Source organism: Ursus maritimus, unplaced genomic scaffold (assembly GCF_017311325.1).
Source record: "Ursus maritimus isolate PB19 unplaced genomic scaffold, ASM1731132v1 scaffold_7, whole genome shotgun sequence".
NCBI lineage: Eukaryota > Metazoa > Chordata > Mammalia > Carnivora > Ursidae > Ursus > Ursus maritimus.
The window spans coordinates 24,139,023-24,161,833 of NW_024426885.1; the positions used below are offsets into that span (position 1 = coordinate 24,139,023).

Sequence of the window (22,811 nt, forward strand, 5' to 3'; positions counted from 1 at the left end):
GTTAAGTCGGGCAGCAAACACATCCAGAGGCCTGAGGAAGGTGAGAAGGCTGGAGATTGGTGGAGATGGTCTTCATTACTGTGCATCAGAAAAGTAACAGAGGGGCAGGGGGTTGCCAGGGTGAAGAAGGAACCAGTGGTTCATTCACCAGCAGCATGCATGTGTTCAAAGTCTATCCTGGTTGCTCAGCAACCAAGAAAAAGCATTTCAGAGAGCAAGGGGCTAATTGGATAAATGAATTAATTAGACATTTCTGGAGTCAGGCCGTAAATGACAACAGGCGTGGGTGGCCAGTTTTTTTGCTAGCTAAAGTGTCTTCCTCTCCCTACCTGAGCTTTGGTCCAGCAAATTTGGGGAACCCGGGGAGAGTGGGAGCCAGGTAACAATGTGTCAGAGATGCTGTCCTGGGAGAGGCAGGGGTTGGAGGGAAGGCCGCCCTGGGAGTGAAGTTGCACTAATGGACCTTCGAGGTCTCTTGCAATACCAACCTTTGATCGGTTTTGCCCTGCAGGGTAGGGAGGGCAGAAAAAAAGGAGTAAATCCCCAGTCTGGCAGCCTGAAGGTATCTTAACAACCTGCTTTCCCACATCATCCTGTGGGGTTTCCCTTTGCTGTATTTAAAGCAAGCAGGTTCCCACGAAAGCCAATAGACGCTAGTTGTGGGGAGTTTGCGTGGGAAATAAGATGTTTTGTTGGTGATTGTTTTTTTTCCTTGCTCTGCTTTGCTTCCTCCTGTTGGCTTCCTTTAATTACAGCAGAACCCCACTGGTTGCTCTAATGATGGAGAGGGCTGAGGGCCGGGCGCCACTGTGCAGAGCTCATGGTGGAGAGGAGGGAGCAGGCCAGGGGCACAGCTGGTGGGAAGGGAGGAGGCTGAGCAAGCGGAGGAAAGGGGACCAACCAGCAGCTGCCAGAGCCGGGTCTCCAGGAAGGAGAGAAAGCACTGTGGGCTTGTGGTTTCACTGCCTGAAACAATTTCCTGGGAGCCTCCAGGCAAGCTGCCACGCCTCTCTGAGCCTTTGTTTTCCCTCCCACCAAGGAGGGAGGATGGGTTTTGAGATGGAATGAGAAGGATTGATGCCTCTGCTAATTGCATCTCGCCCTTGCTCATAGTGACTAAGGGGTGCCTATTGCCAACAAAAATGAAGCCGAAAAAGCCGGCAGGATGTGCAATGCCTCCATGATCTAACTTCACCTCATCCCTCTCTCTCCTGGTTCCCACACACACCCTGTTACTTCTTACCTCTGAGTCTTTATTCCTCCTGCTCCTGACCTAGAAACACCAGAACTTAAGAAAAAATGCTCACCTTAGAGAAGAATAAGATGGTCTAAGTGGGGAAAGGTTCAGGAGTTGGAGATGCATCTTAGCCCTGATGGGATCCGTAGTTGAACCCCACAGTCCTAAAGCCTCGCCCTCCTTTCTGGGAGCAGGCGGAGAAGGGTCTAGAGGAGGCTCTCTGGCCCCGCCTGTAAGGAGCTCTCAAGTCAGCCAGGCCCACGCGGAACTTGTGGCTCGGTCACTCAGCAGCTGTGTGACCTGGGCCAGGAATGTAACCCCTCTGTGCCTTTATTTCCTCATCCTTACAAGGAGGCTCATAATCGTAGCCGCTCGGAAAGGCGAGGATTAAGTGAGATGCTGAATGCGGAGCTCACGGTTCAACGTCTGGCACAGGAAGAGTACACTACGTGTTGTCTGTGGTTTTTACAAAGTTGTGTCATTCTAGAATGAAATAAAAGTTCATGCCCTCCTCTCTACCCGACTATTCGCTCTGGTTCTCTCAGCCCATCCCCACACCCAAACTCTGCAACCCCCTGGTTTCTATGTCAACAATATAGCAGACTCAGGGACCTGTTCTTCTATTTCACTACCTACTCTGTAGCATATCAGCTGTGTGACCCTGGCAATCCAGGCAACCTGTCTTCATCACGGTTTCCTCATCTGTAAGGGACCCGTGTAACAGCAGCCCCAGCTCGTTGTTCACCGGCACAGGGAAAGGCGACGGCGCATACAAAGGACCCAAGACAGACCCCTGACGCCTAGGAGGTCCTCGGTAAATGTTAGGTTGCCTCCCCAAAGGCTTCACTTTGGGTGTCAGTGTGGATTTAATGTTTCCATCTGCCTCTACTTACATACACGTATCTTAGGTTTCAAGTTCCCAGAAGACCAGACCAAAGCCGCATTGTTCTCTGCTCAGCATCAGCCACAGCACAGAAGCACAATTCGGAATTTGCTCACAATGGGTTCTGAACTGTTGCAGGACGATATACGTTACTCGTAAACACATAAAAGTGCCCAAACTACAACACAGTGCTCATCATCATCATTCACTACTTATAATGACAAAGATAGTAACGAATACAGGCGATAACAGCTCAACTATGGAGTGTGGTTGTTTCCGATCTCAGCTCTAGAGAAACAAGTCTCCCATAAAAAGGCTCCGCTGAGACAAAGTCCCAAGTACAAGACTACCCTGGACATAGCGGCCAGCCTGTCAGTGATGTGGCATAATGCCCCATGCCAAGAACAAGCGGAAGGCAGAAGGCGGCACAGATCTCTGGGTGAAAATCATCACATAAATAAAGAACATGGAACATGAAGGGGAGGAGATGGAAATCTTGCCCACCTCTCAGCCCTGAGTACTACAAGCCTTGTCCTCATCCCCAACAACACGGGCCCCTGTGGTAGAGAAAAGGAGAAGAGGGGGAGAGATTAGGGATGGGGTAGGAGAAGGCAGAATCCAGGAAAGAGCTAGAAGCCCCCACACCTGCTCAGATAATGACGAAGAGAATTTCAGAGCAATGAGAAGTCACTGATCCATATTTACAGAGTCTCTGCTGGGCAGTGAGAGAGCTTGGGAAGCGGATCGTGGTGACGGGTACTCAGCCATGGGAGTATCATCAACGCCGCTTCAAAACGGTTCAAACGACAATTGTTATGTTACATAGATATTTTTAAATAAATAAATAAGATTGGAGGAGGGGCGGGGGAGACAGTAGAGATCTCAATTCCCTGCCTCCGTAGCCAAAGAAAACACAGTTTTAGAAGCATGTGACCAGGGGGCACCTGGGTGGCTCAGTTGGTTAAGTGTCTGCCTTTGGCTCAGATCATCATCTCAGGGTCCTGGGATCCAGCCCTGCTTTGGGCTCCCTAATCAGTGGGGAGTCTGCTTCTCCCTCTCCCTCGCCGCCCCCCGCTCAGGCTCTCTCCTCTCTCTCTCAAATAAATAAATAAAATCTTAAAAAAAAAAAAAAAAGGCAGCAAGTAACTGACAGAGAGATGAAAGCCAGCCCTTGGTCACAGCCCTCCCTCTCAGCTCCTAGTGGTGCTCTGAGGTTCAGGGGAGTCAGAAAGGAAACAAGCATCTCTGGCCAGAAATGGCACCAGCCTCCCTCTCCCTGAGGCCAGCCCTGAAGGTGGAAAAGGTAGACAAATAGTACAGGCTAAGATTTTTAAGAGTCCCTATCCCTAAAATGCCTCCTGGGTATACCAAAGGAAATGAAATCAGTATCTCAAAGAGAGATCTGCACTCCTATGCTCATCGCAGTATTATCCACAATATCTATGATATAGAGTCAACCTAAGTGTCCATCAATGGATGACTGGATAAAGGAAATGTGGTGTATGTGTGTGTGTGTGTGTGTGTGTGTGTACACACACAATGAAATATTGTTCGGCCTTAAAAAGGAAGGAAACGCTGTCATTGGTGAGAATGTGGGTGAGCCTGGAGAACGTGACGCTAGGTAAATAAGGCAGGCGCAGAAGGACAAGGACTGTGTGATCTCACACGCAGAATCTCAAAACGTCAAACTCATAGGAGCAGAGAGTAGAAAGGGGGCTGCCAGGGGCTAGAAGGTAGGAGAAATCGGGAGGGCTTGGTCAAAGAGTACAAAGTTTCAATGATGCAGGATGAATAAATTCTGGATAGCTAAAGTACAGCTCCAGGACTGTAATTAATACTATATTACATACTCGGAATTTGCTAAGAGAATAGGTCTTAAATGTTCTCACCAGAAAAAAGAAAAGGTAACTATACAAGGTGAGGATACATTAGCTTGATTTTGCTGATCATTTCACAATGTATACATATGTCAAAATATCACATTGTATACCTTAAATATATGCAATTTTTATTCTTCGATTATACCTCAGTAAAGCTGGAAAAAAAGTCTAATAAAACACAAAGGCCTCAGGAAAGGGAACTGAGACAGTGCACGACTGATGTTAGAACCGTTTCCCGGTGCAGGGAGAAGGAAGACAGTGGATGGTGCTGGACAGAGGGGAGGAAAAGAGCCAAGAAGGGAAACGGAACACACTTCCCTGGTCCCTTTCTTTTCTTATTTCACTTGATGCAAATGCCAGACCAGCCCCAGGACCTCAGAGCAGACACAGTCTCTGGGGTGTTTCAGATGTCCTTCTGTCTCTCTAGAAATTCCATCCTCTGCCCAAGTTCTAACGCACGGGTGGCCCTGTTTCACTTGCCATAAATTCACCAAGAAACAACAGGTCCTACCCATCTCACGAGGGATTCAGGATGGACTTGTTAGAAGCAAGATAAACTGTCAGTTTAAAAAAAAAAAAAATTGAAACCATTTTCAGGAAACCACATTAGTAAGTTAAGTCAAGGAGAAGAGCCCCATATGACCCAGAACCATGCAGACTGTGGATGCAAGGCCTTTTGTCTCTTCTTCAGAGTCACCTGCTGATCTTTGGAGCTGCTCAGCCTCACCTCTTGCCATCCCCAGTGGGGCTGGATCTGTACTGTCTGAGATGAGGAGAAAAGGAGGGCGGTTGGTGAGTTTCGGCTCATCCCTCTGGCCATGACACCTCACGGGCCTCTCCTTCTCCCCCACCCCGGGGAAGGGCAGTGGCAGTGTTGGAAAGTACAACTTCCCTTTCATCTTCACACACACCCTCACAGTGGGCAACAAGGCTCTCAGGAAGAGACCGACTATGAGGTAGACCACACTAATCTTCAGGGCCTCTTACCACCTACGATCACCTTCCAGTATCCTCCACCACAGGGCAGGAACCATGCCAAGTCTTCCAAGTTCACTAATCCCTCACAAAAGCTGTATAAAATAGGGATTATAATCCCAGTTTTATAAAGGAGAGAAGCAGGTTGCAGAGAAGTGACCTGCCCAATGTGACAGAGCCAGTCAGAGGTGGAGTGAGGCCCACCTGACCCAAGCATGACTATACCACCTAGAACATCCCTTCCCCTGTGTCTCCCCAAAGTCACTGAATGTGTTCGTTCTGCCCAAGGCTCCCTTCTGGGAGAAAAAGCCCTAGACTGTATTGAGAACTTCATGGAAAATGGAAGAGCATCAGGGTGTTGTAGGAAGAGCACTGGATGAGGGATCAGGGAGATGGACATGGGGATGGGAGCTTCCGCCATCTTGGTGAATCTGATCACTCCACAACCTCGCTTGGTCACACTTTCCATATCTGGAAAAGGATGCAGTTAGGTCATTATTTGTTCTTTCCAGCTCTTAAATATTGTCTCTCAAATATTGGTATTTTAAGAGGATCTTGCAGAGGCTAACGTTAACCCGAAAGAATGATTCCTGCATTGTGAAGTTTCTAGCAAAATAAAAACAGATATCGAGCAGGGAACACTTCCTGCTGCCCCTCAGAAATCACACCACAAATACAGGCCACTTCTCCTATGATTTAATAACAAAGGCATTCCCTTAAATATGTCTGGAAATGTGTAGTCTATAACACCCTTTCCAATATGATTGCATCTTGCTTCCTGCACTATGAAACAGATAAGGAAACTTGAGTCTGGGTTATTGACTGACTTGGGCCATTTTGTAAAGCTGGGAGATGGTGACGTGAAGGCTGGTCTTCCAACTTCAGTATAATCACAACCAAAGGGATACTCCTACATGTGCCTTGTGCTTGGATCTGGAGTCCTACCGCACCATGAGCCCATCCACACACCTAAGCTATCACCATCATCATCATCATTACCATCATCATCCACAGTGATCTTACTGGAGAACATAACAGACACTTAGCAGTAGTTGCTAAAACAATTAATAAAGGAAGCTAGCGCTATTTCCACACTTACACCCAAACACCTGCCAACTCCACCTACAAGAAAGAGCAGCCCTGCTTGGAGACGTGCACACATAACACGTGTGCACACACACACTGGCCTCCCTGCTATCTCCTCTCTGCATCTCAGCTCCTGAAAAGGCACATTGATGAGTCCTTTCTTCCCAGACATGGCCCTTTCAGCATCCCTCAGTCTGGTACTGCCGACAGGCTTGGCTGGGGCCAGAGACCAACAGGAAACCACAGGCTTTCTCCTCTGCCTGCCTACGTTAGTTACGGGGTGACAATGGTGTTTCACACCATATAACCAACCCTGCCCCTCCAACTCCATTTCTTAAAAAATTCATAAGTGTACAAGAAAGAGAAGAAAACACAAAACAGAACCAGAGGGGGGAAAGGCAATCGTGAAATGAATTTGACTGCAGAAGCTTATGTTCCTGCAGGCATAGTAGATATTAATAATTCAACAAAATATTACAGTAATTACTATACTTCGCAAAATCACAACAGTGCACGTTAGTGCAACTCCTACCAATCTCTCTGCAACTGCAATTAATAAATAAAACACAATTCCCTATATTAAATGTGTTGTTTAAAAGCTAAATCTTTTATCAGAACTAATATATTTTAAATAATCAGTCAAGACCAAGAAAAATCCCCGGCCCTTCATCTTGCCCCACTTGAAGTGAAATCCCATCTTCACAGTTAGAGCAGAAACTGACTTCAAGGAACAAGAATACACCGAGTGTTAGGGCTTGAAGGCCCCCGTTGAGGGACCTAAGAATCGCTGGGCTCCAACGCTCTGCTGGAATCCGAGTAGGCTGCTGGAAAGAGAGAGAAGGGAAAAGGGGGGAAGATTAATTCTTTTGGACCATGAATTCTGACCTACCTCATTCAGCTCTGGGAAAAGCCATGAATTATAAAGAGAGGTAAGGGGCGGGAAACCACCAAAGACACACCTAAGTATAGCCCCGAGCACATATGAGGCTAATGACCTTGAAATATAGGTGAACCTTACTTTATACTCTAGTTATGTTCCCACAGATTTGCTCTACCCAATCTAGCAAGTTCTGTTGATTTTACCGGCTGTATCAGTTAACTTTGGCTGCACAAATGCTGTGGAACAAACCACTCAAATCTCAACCACTTATTCTCATAAAAATCACATATGCTCGTAACTATATAGGGCAGCTGGAGGTTGGCTGACACAGCTAGGCCCAGCTGGGCAGTTCTGCTGCTCTGGACTGGGCTAATGTAGGCTAGGCTTGTCTGGGAGTGGCTATATATGACTTGTGTCATTCTCCTTCAGGACCAGCAAACTAGCCTGGGCATGTTTCCTCATGGCTACTGCAGAGGCACAAGACAGTGGGTGGACACATGATGTCTCTTGCTAACTAAGCTTAGAACTGGCACTTCTTCCACTGACCAAAGTGAGACACAAGGCCAAACCCAAAGTTAGGAAGAAGGGAAGGAAGGCCCAACCCCAGAGAAAGGGCACTCCCAGGGCCCAATGCAAAGGGGGTTATATGGAGGAGTGAAGAATTATATAGAGAAGCCAACAATACAATCAACTACACCTGCTAAGTACTTCTTCCTTTGGCTTCTCCTTGCCCACCTCCATGGCTACCACACTAGCCATCACCCTCTCTAGCTGCAGCGACAGTCTGGCCTCCTTTTCCCATCTAACCCACAGAATGATCAGAGGCGTTTTATTTAATGCAAACTTAATGATATGACCCTCCTACTTTCAATCCTCCCAATGGCTTACCCCTTTGCTCTTAGGCTACAGAATAAACTCCTTCCCCTGGACCCAAAAGGCCCTACCGATGCCTGCCTACCTAGCTTCATCTCTCACCAGCCTCCAGCCCACAAACCCTCTGCTCCAGCCACAATGTCCTTCTCTCTGTCCCTTTCATATACCTTCTTCCCTCATGTTCCAGAATCTCTGTGCCCAGAACATTCTGCCCTCTCCTCTTCACCTAATTAACCCAGTGCATTTTTGAGATCTCAGCTCATCTGCTTTTGCCTCTCTGCCCTCTCCAAGTGAAATGTGCCCAGTGTAATCTTTGATAATGTCATGAACCTCTCCTTCAGAGCACTGATCACCATAATATACTCAGAGCCCAGCAGCACCTGGCACACAGCAGGTACTCCACAAATACCTGTTGAATATTGATGAACTTTTTAAAAGCTGTCTTACATTTTTAAAATGTAAAGTGACTAAAACTACTCTTTTTTGGGCTAAGTTTTATATTAAAGGTATTCAGACAGTAAGTGTCTATGGCAAATTGCTCCATAGTGTTTCATCCCCCACACATGTTGCTGATTCTATATAAATCTGATTGTAATGCATCAGGTCTCCTTAAAGGGTTGTGCATCCCTAACCTGAACAAAGCCACAGGTGGCCCACACTAGACACCTCCTTTCCCTACCCTCATCCGTCCTGAGCAGGAGAGGGACACATATAATACAAAATTAGCAGATGATGCAAAACCAGCAGTAATCTAAGTTCTTCAAAGATCCAAGAGAAATTTTTTTTTTAAAGATTTTATTTATTTATTCAACAGAGATAGAGACAGCCAGCGAGAGAGGGAACACAAGCAGGGGGAGTGGGAGAGGAAGAAGCAGTCTCATAGCGGAAGAGCCTGATGTGGGGCTCAATCCCGGATCGCCGGGATCATGCCCTGAGCCGAAGGCAGATGCTTAACCGCTATGCCACCCAGGCGCCCCCCAAGAGAAATTTTTTTGACCCTAGATTTCTATGTCCAGATAAACCATCAAGCCAATGTGAGAGCCAAGTAAATATTTGACATGTCAAGAATGAGGCAAAAAAAAAAAAAAAAAAACTATGGCTCAAGCACTGGGTGGCCATATAATTTATCAGCCAGGATCTTTTGAGAATTAAAAGCAATCTATTAATACTTATATCAGGACACAGGAATAAGCCAGGACATTCCTGTGCCCTCTCTACAAAAGAATACTTGAGGATAAACCTCAGGAAAGTGAAAATCAGCCCCCAAAAAAGAGGAACAGAGCCCAAGGAACAGAAGCACTAACCCAGGAGTAGAACAAATAGAAGGAGTAAGATGACAACAGGAAGGCAGACTGAGAAAGAAATCAGCACAAATTAGAACCTCTAATAACACAACTAAGAAGCTGGAATATCTTAGTACAATGGAAAAGAAACAGACGTTTCTTCTGTCTAGGAGGAAGATAAAACAATTAGAAACTCAAGACAAAAACAAAAAGCTGTATGAGAAAGCTACAGCCCAAACTCATGTGGCAGAATCCTGAGCAACTGTCAGAGCACAAAACAAACTACCTGATCTCAAAGCTCGGACACTTCTCATCACGTCACACAGATTTAGTTGTGAGGATTGTCAACCAGGTTACCGGATTCTGTTGTAGATAATCAAACAAGCATGCTATTCTCCACATCGTATTGGCCTTCCTTCACCGTGGCCCAGATGATATCTGATGCACTTCCTAAGTATCTCACGCTGTTCTCTGTTCTCTAATATGTTCCCAATATGTGTTTCCCACACACAAGACTATATGCTTTTTGGGTGTCCGGTCTGCATCAGTAGACATTACAGCAGATGCTCCCCAAATACTTCATATTATCTGAAAGGAATAAGGCTGAGCAATCAATGCAGGTCAAGTCCTGGAACAAATGTTTTTTTAAACATCCAAATTATTACACTCCCATCTGAGAATTTTATTATATCAGATGTGACTTGAAATAAATTGTACATCGTGCCTAGAATAAGAAAGCCTGAGGTTTTTAACACCATGGTATGTGTGCTAATGGAAGCGTTTCACTTCTGCTGGGAAAAGGTAAAACAGGGTGGTGGCTGGACATGGTCTCAAATCTGTTGTGGAAGGACCTCTAGCTGCTTAATAAAGGAGAGGTAAGGTGAACTAACACCTTGGATTCATATCACCCCCATTCATATTGCTTTGAGAAGAGTTCTTTTTAAAATGCTTCCAGGTGCATTATGTCATTATTTAACGGTGACATAAAGGGAGCAAATAGGATTGTCCCCATTTCACACATAAAGAAATGATTGACCTAATATCACATCTAGGTTGTGCTGAGACGGGCCTGCATCAATTTATGCAACGCTTCCATTTTATAGATAAAGAAACTGAATCCCAGAAAACTCAGGGACTTGATTTAGCATCACACTATGCAAAGGAATGAATGAATGAATGCACATCTGCTTGAGTAAGACCAAATTTATGCGTGCTTGAAAGAAGCATTTTCTGGTATTTTTATCATCATTCTAGACCCTTTCTTTACTGATGCACCCATTAAAAAAAACTTTTATTTATAGACATATACTGAAGAGTCTTCATTCTCTTACACCTAAGAAATGGTGACCTGCTGAAGACAGTTAGTGTACATCAGAAACCCCAATCTAGGGGTGTCAGCTCCCAAGCCAATATTCTTTCTAAAATACTATGATGCCCCTCGCTGATGAGATCTTAGAAAGGAACATACCAACACAAGCTCAGCTGCTCCCTGCCCAAATCCTGACAATGTCTAAGAAAAAGAGGAATTGCACCCATTCCCAGGCAGGAGATCATCTGTCAACAGTTAGAGGGAGCCTCTGTGTATTATGAAGACCCCGCACAGACCCTGGAGTGAGGCGAGGCTCCTCAGCCTTGTCACATGGCAGGGAACACTAATTTGGAGGTGTCATCCCCTCCTCAAAGCCCCAGCACCACATTCCTGCCACTCAGTATAAGCCCGGAGCAGGCTCCTTTCTTCTGGTAGGGGCCAACTCAAAAGGAAGACCGTCTCAGAAGTAGGGTCAGTGACTTCATCTCCTTCCCCACATCCAATCCTTACTACAGGAGAGCCCTGAGCAGGCTTTTAAAAGAGTCCGAGCAAAATTCCTGGCTTGGCGTGATGGTTCATTGTATGTGTCAATTTGACTGAGCAGTGGGGTACCCAGAGATTTGGCCAAACATGACTCTGGGTGTATCTGTGAGGGTGTTTCTGGATGAGATTAATATTTGAATCAGTATACTGAGTAAAACACATTGCCCTCCCAATGGGAGTGCCCTCGTCCAAGCCATGAGGGACTGATGAGAACAAAAAGGCTGAGTGAGAAATAATTCTTTCTCTCTGCTTGACCATCTTCAAGTTGGGACACTGGTCTCCTACCCTCCGACTCAGACTCAGACTGGAACTGCAACATCAACTCCGGCTTCCCAACCACAGATTTAGGACTTCTTAGCCCCTATTATACTGTCTCCTAAATCCTTATAGTAACTTCCTTTACATATATACACTATATATATATATATATAAATCTCATATCCTACTGCTCCATGTCCTACATATACATATATGTATATATATGTACATGTATACACACACACACACACACACACACACACACCTATTGCTTCTCTTTCTCTAGAAAGCCCAGACTAACACACTTGGAAATAACCAAGGTATCTTAGTTTCCGTTCCTCCAGAAACATACCCTGAAACAAAGACTTGAATTCAAGAAGATTATCTGGGAGGTGATCTCAAGAAATACTGTCAGGGGAGTGGGGACATGAGGGAGGGATGGGAAGGGAGCTGATAAACAAGTTACCACAGTAGGCAAGTGGGGCTTAATCCCAATGACTCTGGGAGAGAGTGTGGAAAACAAGTCTCTGATTTACTCCACCCTAAAGGGTAAGGGAGCTGGGGTACTTATCCACCAACTTCCACTGGCCATTGGTAAGTGGCTGCTCCCTAGTCCTTGATGGGAATCAAGAACTTGATTCTTGCACTGACACTTCCAGCCTGCGCCTTGTGTGATCAAGTGAGTTCCAATGGGCAAACAGCCCCTGGTGCTGGTGGACAGAAGTCAGGCCAGCATGCGGAGAAACACCAAGTGCCAAGGGAATAGGGCAGAGGACCAAGAGATCCGCTATGAAAAGGATAGACTGTCAGTCTACCCCATTTCCTGCCCAGACAAATAATGAGAACACTCCTTACCAACAAAACGGCCTATGATGCTAGACCCTTTACACGCATCGTCTCTAGGCTTACCAACAATCCAATAGTTCACCATTATCCCAATTTTACAGCCAGTGAAACTGAGGCTCAGAGATCTGTTCAAAGTCACTGTTGCTTGGGGACCTTCTCATAACCCAAAAGACATTTCAGCATTTTGAGAAATCTTCCAGTCAAAAGTTTGCTTTCAAGGATGAGTAACACTGACAATAACACAGTGATATGAGCAACTCTTTTGCCTCTAAAAATAGCTTCCTCTACCTACCACCACCCTGGAAAACAAATTTCTCTGCATCTCCAGTTTTATGGTCTCAAAACTCTTATTGTAACAAGTTCCTCCGCTACATGTAATCACATTCAGATATGGCAGCTTGAGCTACTTTTCTAGCCCTGAAAAAAATGTTCAACTCAGTAATTGTTCTCCATCTCCCACTGAGAACAGATTTGAAAAAGAAAAAGTTCATTTCTGATGCAGCAGTGTAATCTTTAACCTGACTCTAACCATCTGGAAGAGAAACTGTCCACCTCATCATAGACACCAAAAAGACTGGGGAAGTACTAAATCCAGGATGTGGGACCTGAGCACCGGTGAGAGAGAACGGAGAGGGCCAGGGGTGCAGAGCCTAGGCCTGGGGGGCAGCAAGAAGAGGTCCTCCTCTACCTTCAGGACACTCATTCTTTACTCAGGCAGCTTTAAGTATTTAAGAAAGTACTTATCCATTCAACTCAGTAGGCTTCTATTGACTGATGGCCATGCGCACACAGGAAGTGAAGGGGCAGAAAGGGAGAAAATGCACAAGAGACAGGGGAACCAAGCCTGAGCATCACTCCTGCCAAATTTACTTCTAGAGTCTTAATTGGGCCATTAGTGGGTCGAATGGACTGCAGAAAGGACAGATTTGAACAAAACACCCATTTCCTTTTTTCTGCAGGAAGAGGCTGAATGATCGACCCCCCAGGGACTGAACTACCCTGTTGTCAATCAATATGCATCTTTGGGTCACCAAACCACCCTTCCCACCATGCACCTGCAGGACACTGTTTCTCTTCTTCTCTCCTTTGGAACAATTCCTTGTGCAGCATTTTTTTTTTATTATTTCATCCTATTTATTTTCACTTCTTTCCCAGGGTAACACTCCCTCTAGTGTCTGTGTAGGGATCTCGGGTTCCAGTCTTGGTACAATAGGGTACAGGCAAAAAGGGAATACAGGCCTGTATCCTGATGAGTAGTGATCACTACAAAATAACTAGTGGGTTTGGTGAGTGTGATATTTCTGGGAAAGAGGCTGCAGATATTCTGCAGATAGTCCTAGTCATGGATATTCCCATTTTACACCAGGCACGAAGCAGAGAGAGCTGGGAGATCAAGAGGGCGAGTAAAGCTGGAACATCAAGCTCCATCCTATGGCTTCCATGTAGATGAGTCTATTTGCCACCCAGCCCCAGCAGCCCACTGTTCTCCTACTTTCCTGAAGCTACACATCTCACTCACCTCCTTCAAGAAGTCTTCCGACATTAGCTGTGAGGTCTAATTATAGACACCCAAATCGAGATAAGCTACTCTTCACCTTCCTGGGTACCTTCCTTAACCGTTCAGTGAAATCCCCCAAAAATGTCCACCATATAAGCTGTTCGTTAGTATGATCATTACTCTTGTTCTAACTATGCAATTCTAACCATTTCTATTACAAATTCTGAATATGAATTTCAAAGGCCCCAGTCATTCGCTTCTCTCTCTCTTCCACTGTCTATCTCCACACAGCACATATGAGGGACATCACAGAGACTCATCTGGCCGAGGACTGAGGACGGGAGGTGCCTGAAGCGAGCATCACCCTGAGGGTTCTGGCCAAGGCTTTGCCATCAGCTCACTGGAAAACCTGGAGCACGAACTTCCTTCCTCTGCTTCAATGTTTCTATCTGAAAATGAAGGGAAAGCCCTTTCTAATACAAAAATAACAACTAAAGCAAACTAGAGTACCCGGAGGGCTTACCAGTCCGGCACTTCTCTTAAGCACTTTGCCATGTACACGATCTCACTGAATCCTTCCAACAGCCCAGTGTGAGAGGTACTATTATTACCACTCTTTTTATTGATCAACAAACAGCAAAGAAAGAATAACAACTTGCCCAATGTTACACAGCTATTAAGAGACAGAGGCAGGATTTGAACCCAGTCATCTGGTTCCAGAACCCAAGCTCCTATTTACTATACGATTGCTCCCAATAAGTTCTGAAGAAGATTTCATTCATGATGAATATACTCCACAAGTAAGAATTCACACCCAGACCAAGTAACCCCACGATCCACAACCAAGCAGGATCCTTGATTACCCTATCTAGCTCTATTTCCAGTTTTCCCCCTAAACTAGGTTCTCATCCAGTGGGTGCCAGGTAACAGGCCCCCGCATAGCAGCGGGTAGTTTTACTGGCCAACAGTCCTGTGTGGCTAGCCCCACTGTGCTCCAGGTCCCTCTCACCTCAACCCAGCAGGGATGGAAGGAGTTAATAGCAGAAAGCTATTTGTGCAATCCCGAAGTTCTTAGACTCCATTACTTTTTCCGAATTTACTACAGCGCATTTATTAGTGTACTCTAAAGAAAAGCATTTCCATAAATAATTAAACCCCAACTACACTGATCAAAATAAATGAGCAAAATATGCCTGGTGATGCAACCAGGCTCGATTCACTCACCAACTCGAATAAGGAGGTGACTCACAAGAAGCCCCCCCTAACAACAGTTAGTAAGATACAGCTTGTCCAACATGGAGGAGCTTGGTATTTATGTGTGTAGACACCTCAGCGGGTGGGCAGGGTGGATGTAGGCCATGGCCAGGGAACTAGCGGTGAACCTAATCCTAAGCCTCTTTGGTTAGCCTCATGTATATTTGTCCTAGGCCTCAGTCTATCCTACCTACCAAATGGGCAGCATCCTACCTCCCCTGAGTGAAAACGCATAAGTCCTCTTGGAAGAAAAATGGTCTGTAAACCCGAGGAGAAAGAAGAAAACCCAGACTCCCAGTAAGGGGTGGCTACACAAAGAAAAGGAACAGTACAGAGTCCAGACCATAGGATGCCATGTTTCTGTCTGAGTCTCAAACCCCTCCTCTCTACGTGGAGTGAGTTGTCGAAGACAATTACCCCGGTGCACGTTCAACCTTGACATTCTGTGAGTCTCAATGCCATAGTATCTCCCCCAGGGACCCTCTCTCCTCTGAGCTCATAGCCTGAAATGACTGCTTGACAATTAACCACACATCACCCCTGGCTTCTATCTTGGTGTCATGTGTTATTTAACTCTACAGATAGCGGTCTCATATCCAAAGCATATTGGAAGGACCTTGAGGCAAGTGGTGTCTTATCCTTGTTTGTCTCTCCCTCCTCACATCCCTACCGACCCCACAGTGCCCAGAACACTCCTGCACGTGTAGGAAACACTCAGCAAATGGCTGAGTACCTTCTGGAAGTCCGTCTGCTCTCTGAAGTCCAAGAGGAAGAAGCCAGGTTTATTGCCTAGTGCCTATTTCTATATTCTTACTAAGTGGTGTAGAGATGCCTCCAAACCTTATGCTAAAATTCATATATGAAGTAATCAACCAGCTATATAAACTCAAAGCTATTAAGAGCCAGTGTTAGGCTGTCCTCCCCACGCAGCTAAGGCACTGCCCAGCTCCCCGAGGTCAGGTCAGTGAGTATGTACTGAGCCATGGGACAAGCTCTGTGCCACATGCCACAAGGAGAAGACCAAACCTCACACTGTGGGGTGGGGGAGGTCGTAAGTATTTCATCCATCGCCCCTCATGCTTCCCCTTGAAAACACTTATGAAATAATACAAAGTTAAAATGAACATATACTGAACTAAATCATGATCACATGTGTGATGCAGTCTTTAAATTCTACAATCAGGAAAAAGAGAAACAAATGCGCTTAAGGAAAGTTCTAGAGAGACACTGCATTTGAATCTTGAGCAGAGCTGTGAAGAACAGGTGCGTCTCAATGAAGGAAGAAGGGTAATCTAAGTGGAGAAGACCTCAGGTGCAAAGGCTCAGAAGCAATGGGGCTTGGGACAATGAAGCAGCTCCCTTGGTTAGAGGGAAGGAACCCATCAGGGAAGAGTCAAACAGACAGGTAGAGAAGTAGACCCAGGACATATGCAGTGAAGGGCCCTGAACGCCAGGCTAAAGGACTTTGGATTTGAATCCAAGAAGGTGAAGGCACTCGAGCCAGAAGGTAGATACCTTGCTGAACCATGCCTGGTCATAGTAACTGTCAAACGATGAAGAACCCAAGAAAGAAATCACTGGCATTCCAAGGGACAAGGACTTCTAATTCCTTCATAGCTTCTTCTCAAGAAGACTTGAGGCTATCACTCTTCACGCACTTCGTGGAACATGGCTGAGTCCCTCCCTGCATATGAGCTAGAGCTCTCTCATCTTCACTCACTGCCAGTGAAACCAGAGCACCATGCAGACCCTTCTCTCCATCACTCCCCACACCAGGGGGTGAGCATGGCTAGCCAGCCTCCAGCCATCCCCTCCCCCCATGCTGGTTCCGCCCACCGAAGGTGGCTGGCTGATGCTCAAAGCCCCTATTTTCCACCTCCAACTCCATAAGACCCCTTTTCTCCCAAACTTGCTGAAAAATCATCCTTTGACATTTTCCCTCTGTAAGGGAAGTATCTCAAGCCCGCCAAGAGGCCAAAGAAAGCAGGAAATCAACAGGTGAGTCAAGCCACCAGGCCTCAGGTGTACCTACCCTTGGAGAAACCCCTGGCGCATCTTCCTATCTCAGCTGGTCTGGCTTTGTCACACCTCTCTGCTCCTTCCCAGATGATTCAGGTCTCGCCTATCATCCAGTTCCAAAATTCCCCAGTGCCAATAACACGATTTCCACAGCCCAATGAAAAAGCAGTTCTCCCTTGCGCCCCCTGAGCCTTCTTGCCTCTGGAGCCACAATCCCCCCTTTCCTTAAATCCAACACAACTGGGGAAGCCACTTCCCAGCACTCCTTCTTTGCCAACTACGAAGCAAGTTCCAACCACTGCATTTCTGCAATCATTAAATCAGGCCTCCCAATTAAGGAGTTTGCAAATTCTGCTCACCTTGGAAATCACTGCAGGATCTGAGAAGCAAATCACACCCTATAACCCAGCCATCAGAAGAAACGCAGAGCAGACAAATAGAGACAAATAGCCTCGTGTCCAGCCCCCTCCTCTCCCCACTCCACCCCCAACCCCAGGCCGACAGTGACCAGGAGCAATTAGTGCCCGTTCTGTCCCACTGCATTTCCCAGCTCCATCTCAAAGGAGAGGCTCCCCTTGTAATATTAATTAAAAACAGATTCTTTTTGGCAAACCCCTGAAGAACAGTTTCGGTGGCAGGCTTCTTTATTAAGCCTCTGAGAAGGCAAAATGCATTAAGATATTGTGACACGAGGATTGTGAGCAGGGAGGATGAAGGCGAGACAATCCAGCCAAAAGCTATTTGAAAAATCTGTTTGAGAGCCACAATTAGCTGCTCCAGTGAGTGAAATACAATTAATCTGATCAAAGCTGTCACTATTTTGCACATTAGGAGTAAATATTTTAGAACACGGTCCAGCTGAATTAGTTAAAGGTATGAAATCCCGCCTGGGAGCATCTGCGTGTCCTCGCGTGCTAGGGAAGGGTGATCTGGAGGGGACCCGGAATTATCAGCATTCCCTGCTTCTCTTCACCAAGGTGCATTGTTGGGCACATTAATTGAAAACTATCTGGCAAGTCACTCCAACCAGACACACACTGCAGGGGTAGCAGCCTGCAAATCGCTCTCCCCTGCCAGTGAGCTGCTGGAAAGGGATGGGGGTCATCCAAGGGAGAATGCAGCATTCTCAACTCAGCACCAGGAAGGGGGATCCCCAGCCAGGGTTACTCCAAGGAGGAGGGGGCATGGAGAAGAGGACCATCGCTTTTACAACTTTCCCGTCTCCAGAACCATTTGCTTTGCCAATTCACTGAGCAAGCAGAAGGCATCTTCCTTTATTTGAAGGAGAAGGGCAGAATGATGTGTTTTTCTGTTTCCCTGCAAGCGCTGGGGATGGAGCTCCCTTGGGGTGTTTGTGAAACACTCTCTTGCCCATTAATCACCAGGTGCCCAGCTGGAGACTGCCAGAGAGAAAGGGTGGCAAATGCCCCTCCTGAGTAGAGGAGTAAAGGCTCCGAGCCCAAGTCCACGCACCTCTCCCCCAGAACACCTGGCAGCGTAGTAACTAGCAGTCAGAGAGGGACCCAGTCTCCAGTCCTTTCTTGACAGCTTCCGGTTTAAGCCTTCCGGGCACTTTCTCCTTTCCCCCCCAAGCTATCTGACCACAGTCTTTGAACCAAAGTGAATCCATGACCCCAGCCTTGCATAAGAATTTCCCTCTGATGCCCCCGGGGCACAGTTGGACAAATGGAGCCGAGCATGTCCAGCTCTGAGGGCCTGACTGCAAATTGTCAGAGTGGACTTTCATTTCAGTTATATGGGCTGACTGAAAACCCTCCCTTCCAAAGGGAATTCACGTCAAATAATGAGGTCCACCAACGGCACCTGGAAGGAGGCCAGGAAACCCCAATGTGTTCAAAATTAAACTAGTGGCCTTCCCAGAAAAGGATGTGTTTAGTACTTTGGAAGTCAGAAGAGAAGATGGAACTCTCTTTTCATGCCAAAAGAGCCTGATGCTAGAACATCTGCCCCCACTTTGAAACCAATGATGATGGAAGCTTCCAGAAAGTTCATCATCCCCATCACTCTTCACCCTGGCTTTTATTTACAGCATCTTCTTTTGCTGTCTTCAGGGAAGGGGGATGGGGAACAAAACCAACCTAGTAATGTTGCAGACACTGGTTTCCCCGTTCCTCTCATAGGGGTGTTTCCTTAAAGTCTCTCAAAGATAGGGCCACGTGAACATGTTTCCCCCTCTTCCCTCAGAGCTGCACAGATCTGATACCCAATGAAGACTTTCCAGCTGATACTGCCTGCACAGTGTGGTCAGAAGAGGCAGATCCAGCCCAGGTGCTCAAGAGGCAGTTCTTTTCCACCAGAAAGAAAGGACAGGACAACAGGAGAGGGTCCCTGCACCCACGTGAGTTGCCACAGTTAAGACTGGCCAAGAACACAACCAAGAAGCATCCCGAGGGCTGTTCCTGGATTGCCCAAATCTCACTGCTGTCACTAAGGGCTCCAAGGCCAACTGGTCCACTCCCCAGGCACTTCTGCCTCTCTTTCAAATACAAACCATTTCCCCAGGGGGCCTGGGACTAGACTTGCCCCCTCACTTCCTCTGCTGCACATCTGCATTGAACCTGGGCAGAGAAGGCCATGCACATGTTACTGTTTGCAAAAAGCATCCTCTCTAAAGTCCCATCGATAAGTCAACACACAAAAAATGATCCTTAAAATAAAAGCACAGACATAAGGAAACTCTTTAGTCAGAGTGAATTTATATTGTCCAAATGTGACAGTAATAAAGTCATAGATATGTGAGGACAGCACCTCCTCCTCCTAGGGATACATTCACTTCCACACATCCTCTTCATCCTCCTCACCCAGTATGAATGTGAACAAAACCACACACACACACACACACACACACACACACACACACACACACTTCCTCATTATCAAACTAAAACGAAGTTGATTCACACCCCCTGCTGTCAGAGAATTACCTCTCCCTCTCTCCCTCTTTCCTCTGGGGACTTGAAAGACTTCAATCGCCCATCCCCGCCAAGGCACACCATACCCACCCCCCCATGCCCAGAGTTGGGCACTCCGAAGCGATGGAGTCTTCACTGGAGCCAGATGAAGCCAGCCACCGCGCCGCTGCGGAGCCAGACCGCACAAATCCTTCCAGCCCAGCATCTGTACCCGGGCTGGGCTGCCCGCTCTGTGCTGTGTATCATTAAAAAACACGAAATCTGTACTCGGCAGCTCCCATGTGCTACACTCTGCGGACTCCTGGCTTTCCTGTTATTCACTCCTCGCCTCTGAGACACCCCCAAGCCCCTTTTAAAAAAGGCCAGAATTTTCGAGGGAAATCTTTAATGCCAGTCATAAAGAGAAACACAAAGGGGAGGGGCGGTGCTTTCCGATCAAATGACTTCCCCAAAGCTGCCTGTACAGACATCCATCATCCTCCCGACTCTGCCCAACGCCGGGTTCTGATTTGATCCGGAGAGCCAGCGAAGCGGAAAGGATTTTTGCAAGACTGGCTGAAAGTGGGGGGCCGCGGACGGGAGGGGAGTGGGGTAGATCGCGGGAGGCCCCCCCCCCCCACCTCCGCCGGAGATCGCGTTCCCAGGCGTTTCTTGGCGTGGCCACAAGGCGCTGGGTCCCGGCAGGCGGCGGGGTGGGGGAGCCTCTGCGAGGACGCTCTGCCGGCTGCGGTAGCTGCCCGGGCCGCCTGTGCTCCGAGCCCGACGCCGGGCCACCAGCGCCGCGGCCGCTGGAGTGGACTCAAGGGCGCCACCTGTCGGTAGCTGCTCTCAGGGGAACCTGGCCGCGGAGAGAAAGAGGGTGGAAAGGTACGCAGGAAGCACAGGGACCCAACTCCACTCTGGGAACCCTTTGTGATGCGGGACGCAGCCGGCGAGGAGAGTTTTTTTGCTCAGAGACTTAGGTGTGCTTGTGCGTGCGTAACGGTGAGGGGTGCGAAATGGGTGCTGAATTTCACTTCACGCTTTAAACTTTTTTTTTAACTGCCTCTCCTATAGCTTTCCAGGCAGCTGCCTGGGTTTTGAAGGGGTGCTCATTGTGACCTGAAGGCCGGGGCTCGGGCGGACAAGGCGCAACCTCCCGCCGGGGCTGGGAGAAAGTGCGCCTGGAGCAAAGAGCAGCGACCCTAAGGCCGGCAGGAGTCTGGGAGTCCGAGTGGCCTCCAGCTCCCGGGTTCCCTTTCGCGTGATTGGAGGGGAGCAAGGGGGAGGCTCGTCAGTCGCAGGAATCCGTCAGTTCGCCAATTCAGGCCGCGTCCTCACCCACGAATTCAAGCGCCCGACGGGAAAACGGACTCTCCAAGCCGAGTACCAGGGAAAGGGACCGCAGATCCCTTCCCTGTTCGTCTTTAAGACACTTCTTCCCCCCTCCCTTCCCGGCAGCCCCAAACCGAGGGTCTCCAGCAAACAAATGCACACACCATCTTACAACAAACTCCGCTAACCTGTTGGAGGCGTGGGGGAAGCCGGATAAACCTGTTCTCTCTACAAGTCAGGGCGCCCCAGCCTCTGCCTCGACCCTCGAGCAACTATCTGTCCTCCGTTCCCGCCCACCATTCTGCCCCGCTGTCAGGAGACAGATTCGCCGCCGGGCGGGTACTCACGCTGCTGTTGTGTCCCGACCAGTGCACCATGGCTTGATTGTGGGCTGAGTCCCCGGTCAGCGCGAACGAGGTGCTAGGCAGCCGGAGCTCTTCGGCCGCCGCTCCCCCGGCCCGCGGCGCCTTCTCCTCCCGAAGACCCTTGGCCAGAGGGCGGCTTCCTTTGGAACCATCGGCCAAGGCAGTGGCCCGGGCGTCCCCGCGTTCCAGGGCACTGGGGGGCTGCGCCCGGCGACTCCTCCTCGCGCCGCCAGGCTTGCCCTGAGCCGGGGTGCCTTGTTCCCACCGCGCGCCTTCCGGCGACGGTCCCCCGGCTTCTCCCTGCTTCTTTCCAACGCTGCCGCTGCCGCTGCCGCCTCCTGGCTGGGGCAGAGGCTCTGGTCCGGGCCGGCGCCCCAGTGCGGCGCCTCTCCGCGCCGCCGCCAGCTGCTCCGGCCACTGGCTTACCACTGCCCGCGGAAAGAGAGGAAGCAGCGCCGGCGGCCGCGAAGCCGGGGCCGCAGGGCGCCCAGGACCGCCCGTCGCGCCCCAAGTGATCTCGGCGCCGGCCAGAACCCACGTCGACAGGAGCAGGAGCCCAGTCCGGGCGAGAGGCGCCCCGGGCCAGCCTGCGGGGCGCTCGGTGCGCGCTGCCTCCATCCCGCTGCGGCTGCCGCGGCTCGGGCTGCCGAGAGTGTGGCGCCCGCCGAGGTGCGGGTCCGGCGCGGGGGGTGTGCGCGCGCCGGCGAGCCAGCGAGCGAGTGTGTGTCGGGGGGAGTGGGGAGGGGGCGGCCGGGAAGGAGGCGGCTCGGGCTGGCGCGCCTCGCGGGTCCTCTCCACTCTTCCCTCCTCGCTCTCGATCTCTCGCTCTCTCGTCCAAAGGGTGATTCCAAAACCCAAGAAAAATTAATAAATGCCCCTCGGTGCTTTTTCCCCCTTAAAATAAGATCCCCCCCAAATCTTCCTCACCGAGCTCCTCCAGAAATTTTGTTAAAAGGAGTGTTCAAAGGTAATGAGAAAATCCTCTTTTAAAACATGAAAATCAAGCCGGATCCAGGAGGAGGGGCTGGCGACGGACCCCAATCCGGAGTCTCTCCGAAATCCAGCCTCCAACCTGCTCCCGCCGAAGAGTTTGGAGCCGCTTCTGGCTGCGTTTGGGGGGTTACTCTTCGGGCCTGTTGTGGGGAACGGGAGATGGCGCGCGGGGAAGGTAGGGGGGTCTCGAGGGAGGAGGAGGAGGAGTAAAGTGTTTTCAGCGCCAACTGTTCGGGTTCGGAAGCCGAAGGGAAGACCAGAGCCTTCGCGTGAGGAGGCAGCGCGCGGAAGCAGAGCGCGGGATGGACCCGGGACTCCGCTCGCGGCTCCAGGGCCCGCCCCTCCCACCGCCCCCCGCCCCTCCCACCGCCCCCCGCCCCTC

General features: G+C 48.9%; 1 protein-coding gene across 1 annotated transcript in view; it reads right to left on the reverse strand.

The window, feature by feature from the left end:
* The window catches only part of SORCS3 (sortilin related VPS10 domain containing receptor 3), a 567,608-nt gene extending 545,554 nt beyond the window's left edge, over positions 1-22,054 (reverse strand). Inside the window, exon 1 of the mRNA XM_008686652.2 lies at positions 21,419-22,054. Within this exon, the coding sequence (XP_008684874.2) occupies positions 21,419-22,054 (636 nt within the window). The remainder of the gene's footprint in view (positions 1-21,418) is intronic.
* Between the last annotated feature and the right edge of the window lie 757 nt (positions 22,055-22,811).